The 12,618-nt window shown below is 37.1% G+C and overlaps 1 protein-coding gene across 4 annotated transcripts in view; it reads right to left on the bottom strand.

Annotated features, from left to right (window-relative positions):
* The window catches only part of SMARCA2 (SWI/SNF related BAF chromatin remodeling complex subunit ATPase 2), a 118,170-nt gene that overhangs the window by 50,070 nt on the left and 55,482 nt on the right, over nucleotides 1–12,618 (bottom strand). For all 4 annotated transcript variants that reach the window (XM_080361928.1, XM_080361929.1, XM_080361931.1 and 1 more), the window contains exons 16-21: nucleotides 8,916–9,079; nucleotides 7,127–7,193; nucleotides 6,462–6,572; nucleotides 4,734–4,976; nucleotides 4,330–4,443; nucleotides 2,177–2,284 (exon numbers count right to left, since the gene is read on the bottom strand). In XM_080361928.1, coding sequence (XP_080218054.1) covers nucleotides 2,177–2,284; nucleotides 4,330–4,443; nucleotides 4,734–4,976; nucleotides 6,462–6,572; nucleotides 7,127–7,193; nucleotides 8,916–9,079 — 807 coding nt within the window. The remainder of the gene's footprint in view (nucleotides 1–2,176; nucleotides 2,285–4,329; nucleotides 4,444–4,733; nucleotides 4,977–6,461; nucleotides 6,573–7,126; nucleotides 7,194–8,915; nucleotides 9,080–12,618) is intronic.

Raw genomic sequence — 12,618 nt, 5'->3', positions numbered from 1 at the left:
ATAAAGAAAAAGGAAGAGCTGGAAGTAATCCATGAAGTGCATTATGTATCTACCTGCAGTATTCACAGTGGGAAGTAGTCCTGTCCTCCATACTGCTTAATTATACTGTTTCTTACAAAACTATACGAAGTTCATCAGGTCTGAACCCTCTATCTGGATTCAGTTCTACAGTGTCTCTTTATGTCTGCTAACTGGATATATGGGCTTCTCTTTCCAGGTCAAGTAAAACACAGGCCCATAGGCAGCTAAAAAGCTAGAGATAACCAAATCTTTTGAGTCATCTTAATATTTAACAAAGTATATTCTTAAAACCCTCTATACAGTGAATCTTTTTGAGAATCAAGACAGACTTCAGATAATGGTCAGTTGTGCTAGACTAAACAGTAAGGTTAAAAAGTAATTACAACTGGTGGGCTCAAGTTTGAGAGAGTCCTATCATGTGAACCTCCCAAACACTTGTCACTTTCAGATGCCACTTTGCTTTGTTGTAATTTTATGAAAATGTAAGCAGAGTGGCTGCAATATTCCAAGCTTACTGTGTGACTAATTCAGGTTTATTTTAAAAATCTCAGCAAAACAATTCAGCAATTTCCAAGAGTAAAACAAGGGGAAAAGTACACTATTTGATCATATCATATGCTAGGAATATTCTCTTTCCTGAAAAGTACAGTGAAATCATAACTTCCACCTAGAGCAGAGATTTTACATTTGAAGGGAGTATTCCACCCATCTAAACCCCTTTTTTATTCTTTTCGAAATCTGCTCAAATTTGCTCCAAAATGCAGTTCATATTTATTCTAAGAGTAATTTCCTAGAGCTTTCCAGCTTTCTGAATTCTCTGTAGTCTGAGCTGATTCAGGCCAGAGCTGCAGAAAGACAGGATTTTTTCCTGACAGCAATTGTTTGATCACTGAAGCTAAGCATTTTCAACAACCACCTCCCTCTGCTGGCAATAGAAAGCACAGATAAGAGAGCCTGATGAAGCAGTTACATTAAAAAAAATGGCTTGAGAAGGTGGCAAGAAAGGAAAAAATTAAGACCCCTGGGGAGACAGGAAGGAGAGGGAGGTGTTCCAAAGACAGCAAAGGCAATTTGAACTGGTAAAGCTGAAAGCTGGGTGAAGAAGCAAGTGGAGGAAAATCAACCAAATATTCTCAGCTGGTGAAAGAAAGAGACCAGAAAGGCAGGGAAGTAGAACACTATGATATAAAATGAAACTTGTAGGACAAAAGTAAAGACAACAAACTACAAAATTACATTAAAAATAGAACAGAGGAATATAAAGTAATGCTTACAAAGTGCTCAAACTATGAAGATGAGAATTAATATCCAACTATAAGAACCAGCTTTGTCTGGAGTTTGAATAAGAACCAGTAAAGAAAACCATTTGACTTCACAAAACAAAGAGGGTAAAATAAGATACTTAATCAACAAGTCACCCATTGTACCAATGGAACCCGCAAAAGGACGGTGAGAAGACAGCATGTGACTGAACTGCACAGTGATGTGCACGTAATGGTGCAAACACAAACTGTTAACACCGGCTGTTCTGAAGTGCCTGTTCAAGGTGTTTCACATGTATTATAAATGTGAAAAGTTCATACACAAATAAGTTGACAAATGACAACTGGATCAGGTCCCATGATGGCATAATCAACATATACTAATATGTAGCCTAAATCTGACTATATGACTTTGTATTCTACTGTTCTCCTAAAGAACTTAGTCATTAACACATCTTGTAAGCGTGAATGCAAGAATGCAGCCCTTGCTGGCAAAAAAAAAAAAAAAAAAGCAGCTTACACTTAACTAATAGCTCCAGAAGACAAAATGAATAACCTTCCGTAGCCAGTGCTGCCACAATGCCTATAATTAAAGTATATTATTGGATTAAACTCAGCCAAGTGAAATGCAGGGGTTTTTTTAAACATTGCCTGTTTGCAGAAATGCACTGTAACAACAGTGAATACAAGGAGTATCTCTTCCTTGTGAATAAAGAGCAGAAGCTGCAGCCTTGTAAAACAAAAGCATGTCTGATAGACATTTCTTTTCCCATGACAGATACTGATACCTGCAGTATGAGCCTACATACTGATTTTATAAAACAAAAATCATATTGTTAACATGTTCAATCATAATGCATTGTTTCCTACGTGTCCTAGTCTTTCTTTTGTACCTTCTTATCTTTTTCGGAACCATCTGTGAGCAGGATTCCCTTGGCTTGCATGTGACGGTACAGGATCTTCTGAAGAGCTGACATATCGCATTTGATCACATATTCCACCTAGTGTAAAACAAATATCAACCATAAACACACTGACATAATAGTATTAGGATCTAACTGCAGGTTCTTGTAATCCTGAAACACAAATAAAAAAACTATTAATCTTTTATCCATACCCTAACACCAGATATGATTTCAGTGTGCAGCAATCCAACTAGAAGCACAGCAATGAGTATCTCCAAAAGATTATCTCTAGGAGTCACAACTACTACGAGACAGTTAGATCCTAAGAATGTAACTGCAGAATTGCTAAATGTATTTTCTCATTCTATAATTTTAACAATTTTAAAATTAATTTAGAATTTAATTTCTAACATGTTATTTTAAAAAATATCTTTCATAACTTGTGGACTTTATTCTATCTGTAAAGCATTCTAAAAGTATCAAGCCATGCATTATAAAAAATATCATCATTGTATACCTAGCAAATAAGCATCTCTCAGAGTGTGTATTTAGGATTATGCTTACCTAGGTTGGCATAGAAATATGCTGTTTTCTCAACATCAACTCAAAACACAGGGAATTAATAAAGTACTGCATGAGCCTCTCGTTCAGTTTGACTTCTTGTTCAGCTTTGTAAAACTATATTTATTAAAGCAGTTTTTGACTGCACACTATCTTCAAATCCAGTAATACAAACACTTCATATGCCAATTTAGCCCATTTTTTCTATTACACAATTTCCAGATTACAGTCACTATGGTTTTAATAAATTACGTAAAATAAAAACAGTCACATAATAAAGCTACACTAGTGGATAGAAATCTTCCAAGTGGTGCCTAAAAGAAAAAGTGTAAGCTTCCTAACGTTCAATGAGTAAAGGGAATAAAAATTATCAGATTATTTTCTTCTCAGACAGGAGGATGAACTCGTTAAAGAGAATCAACTATTTATTCAATGGCTTATTTACCAAAATTTGTAACATCAAATGAACTGATTAACAGGCTTCAGTCAACAAGTTCAGTCCTCATGGTTGGACTAATTGCTTTTTTTGTAAACAAGATAATGGAAACAACAAGAAACATAGTCCTGAGCATGACTGTGCATGCAACTTCTAAATCCTTCTCCTCCAATGCCTATTAAAGGATTTATCAAATACATAGGCTCTAAATGGCAGAGATTTGAATAGAAATAAAGATTTCAGTAATATTTCCAATGTAAGTATGTCTCATTCTCAAATAAACGCTTCTGAGGATACTGAGAATCTGACATTTGAAGGAACAGAAAGTCTCAACAGTAACAGCATTCACAACATTACAAAGATGAGAAATTTTTAAAAGCCTTTCCTATGAGTACTAAGCATCTGTACAGAGCTATTTGTTCATTCGGCCAGTGTTAGTCAGCTCATAACACAACTGGCAAAAATTTCATTTAGGTATAGATGACAGACAACATTAGCATCAAATTTTCCCTAGCACCCCTTCAAATTTACTTTTTTATTTAGTTGCTTTTTTTTATTCTGGGGAGAGATTTGCAAACTGAGTCAGGGTGAGGCAAGATGAGTTGCTCAGAAACAAAAACAATGATCTTTCAAATCAGAAGAGAATTTTATGTTCTGAATTAAAAAGCTGCTAGTTAAAAAAAAACTCGTGCCATTTCAACAGACACTTCACACAACTTCTGTAATATTAACAAAGGACCAAATTCTGCCTGTTGTATGAAGTTCAGTAGTCCTTTAGGACTAGTTAAGGGAGCAAAGATTCTACCTGGTGCATGGAGGAAGGGACAGGACAGAATCTAATCCACAGTGTATGGCAGACTCGCAACTTGAAACCAGATATTATGGAAATAAGTTGCATGTCTTCTGTGGATGACTACAAACAGAATTAAAGTTGTTAAGACTGGTTAGGAATCCTGAGAGTGCAGAAACTTGAGGTATTCAGGTTTCTTCAGTGGCCAACTTTCTTTGCAGTTATAAACAAACAAACCACAGGAACAACAGATGCTAAAGAAGTTGTCTTCTGTAAAATAAATCTGCAGAAGGAACATTACTTAATGCTTAAAAAAAATATTGAACCCCTTCCACAACTCTTTTTATTGCAAACCTTTTCTGGCAGTTGGGACTCAACCTCTTTCTTCAATCTTCTAAGCAAGAAGGGTCTGAGCACTTTATGGAGACGACGGATGATCAGAATAGTTTCTTCCTCATTCAAGTCCACCTACAGAAGTTTATAAAAGTCACTACAAAGCAACTCAATATATTAGGTAATGTCTTATCTTGCGTGAAAGGTTATGTGCAATAATTACGTGCATGTTACAACCAAACTGATTCTATATAAAAAAAACACTGATAATAAAATTTTCTGGCATTATAAAAAGGGTAGCTTTTAGTTACGTTAATTCCCTAAGTATCAGGGAGCATTCAAACACTAATCCTTCTGGTATAAGCTCCTTTCTTTTTTCACTGAAGTGCTTTATTTCTGATGTTTTAAAAAAACTGCCACAGTACCCGTTCTCCAGTCATGGCAAATGGAGCGTTGAACCACTGTTCAAAGGTGCTACAGCTCTTGAAAATGGTTGGGAGGAGGAAATTGAGAAGAGCCCAAAGTTCAGGCAACTTGTTCTGCAATGGAGTTCCAGTCAGCAATATTCGTCTGGGGGCCACATAGTGAGTATTCAAGACCTGAGTCAGCTTGCAGTGATGGTTCTTCATTCGATGGCCTTCATCTACTATCATGTATTTCCATCGAATCTGCAAGAAAAAGAAGAAAAGTGGGCAAAGTTAGAGCCAGTCAGGCTTATTCAAATTCCTCTCAACAGGTATAAAAAAAAAAGTATTTCAAGGCTGTGACACCAGTCATTCTCATTTATGAGAAAAGCCAAATCAAGCATAATCCCAGTACCCTTGCAAGCAGCAAAAATAGAAACAAACACTAAGTATGCTGAATCTGATGCTAAATTCTGACTTGAGTTGGAATAGCAAATAGAGGACTTCTCCCACTTCTGGGAAAGAGATTAGGGTGACCAGTTCTTCAAGGACTAGAGTATGGTTCACGAAGGAAGAAAGAGACCAGATAAACTCCAAATAAACCTGTCTGCAGCAAGAACCTTGAAAGGAGACAGAAGCATTTCCAGACAAAATAACTATGCTCTCAAACAATAGCAACCCTGAACTTTGTTTTGTTTCAGCTAATCCTATGTTTTCAGTCAAGAATGAAGCAGCATAATTATGATCATCTCATCTCAGTTTCCACATCTTCAAGTAGAACTTCTGTTTCTGAATTTGAAAGTTTAAATGCAGCCACAGCAGGCATCAAAAGCAAGGTGCTCTGTTACCACCCATACTACAACATGAGCAGTCAGCACAGGTGCAACACTGACCATATGACTAAGAAGGCCTCGGTTTGCACTTTCAAAGGTGCTAAACTAATTCAGTTTCCCAGGACAAGATTAATAGCATAGTGATGTCTTTCCTATCTTCTAGCAAGGGTGGGCAAAAACCAAAAGGGAAGCAAAACTCTGCAGTCTCAAATTGTTCTCACATGTTCAGAATTATGCTAAGAAAATGCACTCATTTGTATCAGAGAGGAAAAAGCGATACGCTCTGATTACACAGCACAAAAAGAAAGAAGGTGAAAATAAACAACAAAGGGACAGTAAGGACCATGTAGTTTCCCTGTATTGCAAAATACCATCCTACTCTACTTTCTGTGCATATGAAATAGTCTTACAGTACAACAGCTTTCAAATTCATGGCCCTTTAAGAACTGGGCCATGTGTAGTAAAGTGTCTGAATATCAAATTAATTATACAGGTAACTACTTATACTCATTTGATGAAAAGTAAACACATAGCTGGAAAGGCTCTAATAAAAATAAGCTTCAGGTCAGACACAATGGAAACAAAAAAGTCAGGACTGCAGATTCGGTTAAATGCCATCAAACAGAAGGGAGAAAAATCATGTTTTTCCTAGGACAGGCAGGTATACCGTACTGACAGAACTGCAAAATGAATTAGTCTCCTGGCCACATTCAGGAAAATCCTGGTGCTTACAAGAGCTGTGGCTAAGAAGTCCAGTCATAAACAGAGGAATAGAAAAGTAAATGGAAGTTTTAACTTTTATTGAAAGACAGAACAACTCAGGAATTCCCTAAAAATAATAAAAAGGTGTGTTGTGCTCTGCACCATTTGAGGTCTGTCAAAGGCTTTGTTGTTAAGAGACGACAGTCATAATTACCTTAGCAAGGATATGTTTGTCCTTTATTATGTACTCATAAGTAGTTAAAAGAACATTAAATTTTCCACTTCGAAGCTGAGGAACAAGGGAACGGCGCATTGCAGGTGTACCCTAAAAGAGAGAGAGAAGTGAGCAGCTACTCCTTCTTCTGATGAATATATTTTTTTTTTTAATAAATTAGCAGACACAAAGCATTCACATGAACTTGCAATCCCACGGTACTGCAAACGATATGTCAATACATTCCAGGCACTTCTTCAGAGTGCTTTCCCTAAACGGTTTAGATAGACTGTAAAGCTCTGCTTATGGGGCACTGCAAACATGTAGCTAGGGGTCCAGTCTCCCAAAAAAACCTGCTTGGCTGTACCACTACTACAATAGCCAAACAGTGAAGTATTCAGCTATGTATAAAGTGAGAAGTAGTTATCATTTGTATTACTCTAATCAGAGGCCTTACAACATGATAATTAACAATTTTATTCTGCACTTCACTATGCGGAAGTAATTACAGTCTGCTTCGTATGATTAACTCTCATGGCTTAGTACCTGATACAGGTAACAAAACTTCATCAGTGAACAGTTTAGAAAGGCGTGCAGAGGCAGAGGAAAAACTGGCTCTATTCTCTTTCCTTGAACTCTATAATCACATAAAAAGCAAATCAAACCTTGTAAGATATCTTCACCACAGAAGGAGCCCATTTGTCAAATTCATATGTCCAATTGGATAAAGTCCTATCATAGAGATTATAAAGAAAAAGTTATGTGTTTCATCATTTGCAGGTCAAACTTCACAAATGTTTCCAAGCGGCTGCCAACTTTTCAGCACATTTAATGTAATCAGCCCCATAATTAACAGCATGTTTTTTAAAATGCACTTTATATACTGTAATAAAATATAAACAGAAAAAAGTGTAAAACCCTCTTTCAGTGCATATTCAGGGATTTCTGAAACCAATAAAGAGTAGCATCTTAGTATCATGGAATGTATTAAGGATAAGATAACCCTGAACAAAAAATAGATTTGAAAGAGCTTTTATACTACTTATCGTCCAAACACTGATGTTTTCAAATACAGTCCCAGGAAGCTGGTAATACAATTAAGCTGTGTTCTATTTGAAAAGAACTACTTATACTGCCACCCAGTGCCACTATGCAGGTTCATTTTTACACTGTGCTTCTGCTGTTTTGTCACAGCAAATACATTTTTATGGCTAAGCTAGTTGCTGTCATGATACATTAGGAAAAAAAAAAAACCACCTTGAGGTTTTTTGATTGCCTATATTTTCTTTTTCTCACTGGACCTGTGATGACAGCAGTATTAGCTATTAAGAAAAGGCAGGGAAAGACAGTTTTTAAAACTTACACAAGAAAGAAATTTCAGGTCCTCTCAGAAACATAAGAAAAATCATTAAAGAGTACTAAACCTTTTATTTTTACTGCGCCTGTGTGAAATATGACATTAACACTCTCCCTTTATTTTTAACTTTGCTTTACTTTATATGGATCTTCTCCCAGCAATTTCTTTTCGTGCTAGAGCTCATCATTTGTATTCACACTATTAGACACAGCTGTGTTATTTGTGTTACTCAATTGGTTAATACTGCAGAATAGTCAGAAGACAGGATACCTCAAAAAGAAATTGAAACAGATGGCCATGAATAAAATTTATACACTCAGCACAACTGGTAGACACACTCTCTAACAAAAAGGCCAGGAACCTTCTGCACATCAATGAAGTCACTTACACACAAAAATAATAAAAAAATGCTGCAGTATCCTACATCAGTTTTACAATGCCTGACAGTTTTTATGTAAAACATAGCACTTCCAATCACTAAAACCCACACCTCACCTTTAGAGAAAGGAAAATGCATTAAAGAAATTTATAAAACAAACAACATCTTGGAAAGCTAAGGGAAAGCAAAATGGGGAAGCACAATAAAAAAATCATAATCTGGACACCTGGCCCAAGTGTGAGTATCACTCATCAAGGCTACATCTAGGGTTTGTTATAAAGTACTTAAAAGATCATCCAACTTCATTAAAGCATGATTACTTCATATTATATGAGGTGTCAGGTGTTTAAAGAAGTAAGCAACAGATTTTTAATATCACAGTTTGAAGTTGAATGGGCAACTGCAGCCCTGTAATATGAAAGAAATACCATCTTCCTCTTGTGGCTTAAGAGTGAATTACAGTAAATTCACTACTTGCTTTGCCAATAGAGTGGACAGTGAAATGAATGCAATTAAGTGCTTTATCAGACTTCTGGTCACCCTTCCAATGCCAGGCAAGTACTTGGGAAGAAGTGATCAAAGAAAACACTGCATACATGCTCAGTGTAATCCCACTGTGTACCTCATCTTGTCATTATATGAAAAACAAGTGTGTCTTCCATATAAACCACTCTGCAATGCTTAAAATGATCACAGCAGAAAGAGATCTTTTACTTACGAAAGGGGAACAATGATGAGATAGGGGCCATTGAGTCTTTTGTGCTCCATCAGGTAAGTGATGAGTGCAATAGTCTGTATTGTCTTTCCCAGCCCCATTTCATCAGCTAGAATTCCATTCAGATTGTTATTATAGAGTGAAACCATCCATTCCAGTCCCTGGAGCTGAAATGAAGAATAATAGCTTCAGTTATTTAAAACCAAAACAAATAATTAACTTCAGTACTGCCAAACCAAAGTACTGATGCCTCTGCCTACTTAGACATTGGATTGCCTTTATTAATAGTATATGCACAGGGATCCCTACTTATCTTAACACCTCTCCTCCACAAACAAAAGAAAAAACAACAACAACAAAAACACAACCAGACTTTCTGGTAACAGCTATATAGAAATCATCGCTCCTGTTTAGCAGAGCCCATAATATGAAGTCAGATTTCATACACGGAGGTGTTTTTGTACTGCACACAAAGCGCCACAGACTCTCACATTTAAGGTTGATAAATATTTGACATTACAAGAGTTTGTTCTCCAACTGTCAACTGTTAAATGTTAAGTTTCATGTCTCAATTAAAATCTTCCGAAACCAAATTCAGCAAGCTGTGCAAAACATGTCTCACACTTGTCAACTGCATCACTGGTACGCTAGAGCTCTTATAGCACATGTCCATTTAGTGTCTGCTGTCCATGCCAACACATGTCAGAGTAGGTCCCCCTTGTCCAATTAAGCCTTGTGTATAAAATCCCAGAGACTAAAGGAAGAGAGTGTACTGTAACTAAGAAACATCTCCATAACAGAGTTTCATAGTCTGAATACTGCTAGAAAGCACTGACTCAGATTACTCCCTTGTCACAGAGACTTCCACATGTGTGTATCACATTACTCACACAAGCGCAAACTAAGTTTTTGCTTCTAAGATCCAGACTTTTGGTGTGCCTCATGCATGGTGAGAGACCTGACAAGGTTCAGAGAGAAAACACTTCATCCTTGAAATAACCTTCTGTTGTCTCTGCGAGAGAGTATTCAAAATACTGTTACTTTACTGGCTTTGTGCACATTCTGACTGATTTGTAAATATATTTAGGTATTAAATACTCTGGCCACCTGGAGTTGATCAGAATTGTTTCTGCAACTGTAAATCCCACTCACAAAGTAGCCTCATAATTGAGAACAGGAAAACTCTCTCTTCTACGTCACTGAACTTTTTTGCTGACATACACTGATATGAAGGAGGAGACTGTTTGACCAAACTTGACAGTAATAAACATGGAAAAGCAGAAAAAAATTGACAAGGAAAAAGCACATAAATCCTAGAGGACAAGAAAACACAGGACTGAAGGGGAGAGTCACAGAATAGCCTCTTTCAGAAGATTCTTGCTAGAATCAAAGCCAGGCCTCAATGCTCCTGACATAAACCTCTTTATACAAGTGTGCCTCTACCTCTGGGTGCAATTACTATTAGAACGGACATCATAAAGAACATAAAGAACTGATTCTATTGCTAGATATCACCCTGAGCAGCTAAAGAACCTGCACTAATTGGTAATCCTTCTGTCTGTGTTACTCCACGGACTAAATTATTTTGCTTTGTGGCACACAGGAGAATTGCATTGCAAAACACAAGTCTGCATAATTTAAGAATACTTCTATGACCCATAAGTAACTACAATTCAGGAAGTAATCTTAATTTCCCATCCATAAGCACTTTAAGCCAATATGGTCATCAAATGAGTATTGTTATACACTGTTCATTTAGTACATCAGGTAAACCTTCCCAGACAACACATGAGGCTTATGCAGTAAAGAACGCTGCTGACTGCATCTGATGGCTCCCTGCTTCATTGGGTGCACAAGCTGTGCAATATAGTGACAATGAGGCAACAAAAATAAAGATGGTGTCATAGCTGAGAAAGTGGTATATTTCTTTATATGGCTGGATTATATTGTCTTAGTCACAGCATTCCACAATTATGCCGGAAATGTTATTTAACCTATCACATGACATGTTCTTCTTCTTCTTTTTAGGGTTTGTGGACTAATTACTTAGGGAGCAAATTATTGAAACTAATTATCAAAGATAAACTTACTGAGAATAAAGTTATATCCACATCTTCAGCAAATTAGACAGCTGCATGGGGGGTAAGGAATCTGCTCTGTATTGCTCCACCCTGCAACATGGTGTGGGTTATTGGATGGCATTGCACTGGGGGAGCCCAGAGTGCTGGCACTGAGTATGGGGGCAGTGGAGCAATGTGGAGATGCTGCAGCCAGGCCCTGTGTACAGAGCAGGTATAGGAACCAGATGGTATAGCTGCTGTCAACTAGAAAAGATAAATGTTCCATTCTATCCAAAATGCTAGTTACTGAGCCAGCAGATGTGTTGAAATTTGTCCTGTGATGAACTTTGGTCATTATAATCTCATTATAATGAAAAACACACCTCCATCTCAAAAGATACATGCCTCCATCATGCCCCTATGCTTCCTCAAGCAAGCACTGTGAAGATTTTACCTTAAAAATCAAAGCAAGAGTTTTTACACCCATCAATAACAAAGGCATGTATGACTAGACTCACTCAAGCTCCATGTAAACATAGAAAATAGTCTAAAATACCCAGACAACAGGGGAACATCAGGGAAGACACCATCACTGCAAAATTAAGGCAACAGCATAACAGACTTCCTGGAATCAGTTGACAGGATGGTTTTGGGTAAGATGTGCACACTTGGTTATACCAAATGTCTCCCTAGGACACTTAAGACTTCAAGCTTGTATTTGTAATCACATTAGTAGTGTTATATAGCCATCTTGGTTATATATATATATTTTTATATATATATATATAAATTCTAATACATATTTCTTGCAACTAATGTGTGGTTTTGCAAGTGAAGTGTATTTTTGCAGATAGTATATTTTATCAATGGCAATCTAAAAGAACTTGTACCTGTTACTTTAATAAACCTCATTATTTGTGGATGTAGTCATAAGAATTTCTCATTGAATGCGCTCAGACTTACAGTATACATTCTACTCTTTGTAAACCTGTGAAAGTAGGTAAATTCAATGGCCATGGCCTGACCCTGCACTATTAGTGAATCTGTAACCGAGTTAATTCAATGTAACACCAGATTGGCTGTTGAGAATGACTGGACTTATAGTGCCGACTTGAGGTCATTTGATGTTCACTGGGCATCACTCAGGAATTCAGGTCAGCTGCCCCCAGTGAAAATACTGAGGACAAGGTAGAACACAAGAGAGCTTAACTTCTGCTAAATTAATCCTCGTAAAGCAATAGGATTCACAGTGAGACACAAAGAAGTGCTGAGGATTCACAACAGAACTCAAATTCAGATGGAGTTTTGCTATGAATGAGTAGGATCATGGGATTATTCAGTCTAGTGCAGACTTCAGGCAGTTTTCAGGCCAGTCCCCTGCTGACTAAAGTAGGTCCAGCCTTGGGACCAGGTCACTCAGGGCTTTACATGGCCAGCAGCTGAAAAAACTATATAAAACCTCTCTGACTCCCTGCTCCACAGCGATGCTGTCCTCTCCTGTATGCCCAGTCTCAATCCTACTGTTCCAGCTTTTGTTCACTGTTTCCTGTTTTCCCACAATGCCTCACAGTGAGAAGCCAAATATAAAAAAACCTAAAATAATTTGAAAATCGAAATTGGCTTAACTCTTGAATTTTCAAGTATTT

The sequence above is a fragment of the Nesoenas mayeri genome, assembly GCF_963082525.1.
Source record: "Nesoenas mayeri genome assembly, chromosome: Z".
NCBI classification, from domain to species: domain Eukaryota; kingdom Metazoa; phylum Chordata; class Aves; order Columbiformes; family Columbidae; genus Nesoenas; species Nesoenas mayeri.
The sequence above is the reverse complement of the archived record's forward strand: the minus strand, read 5'-3'. Positions and strand labels throughout refer to the sequence as shown.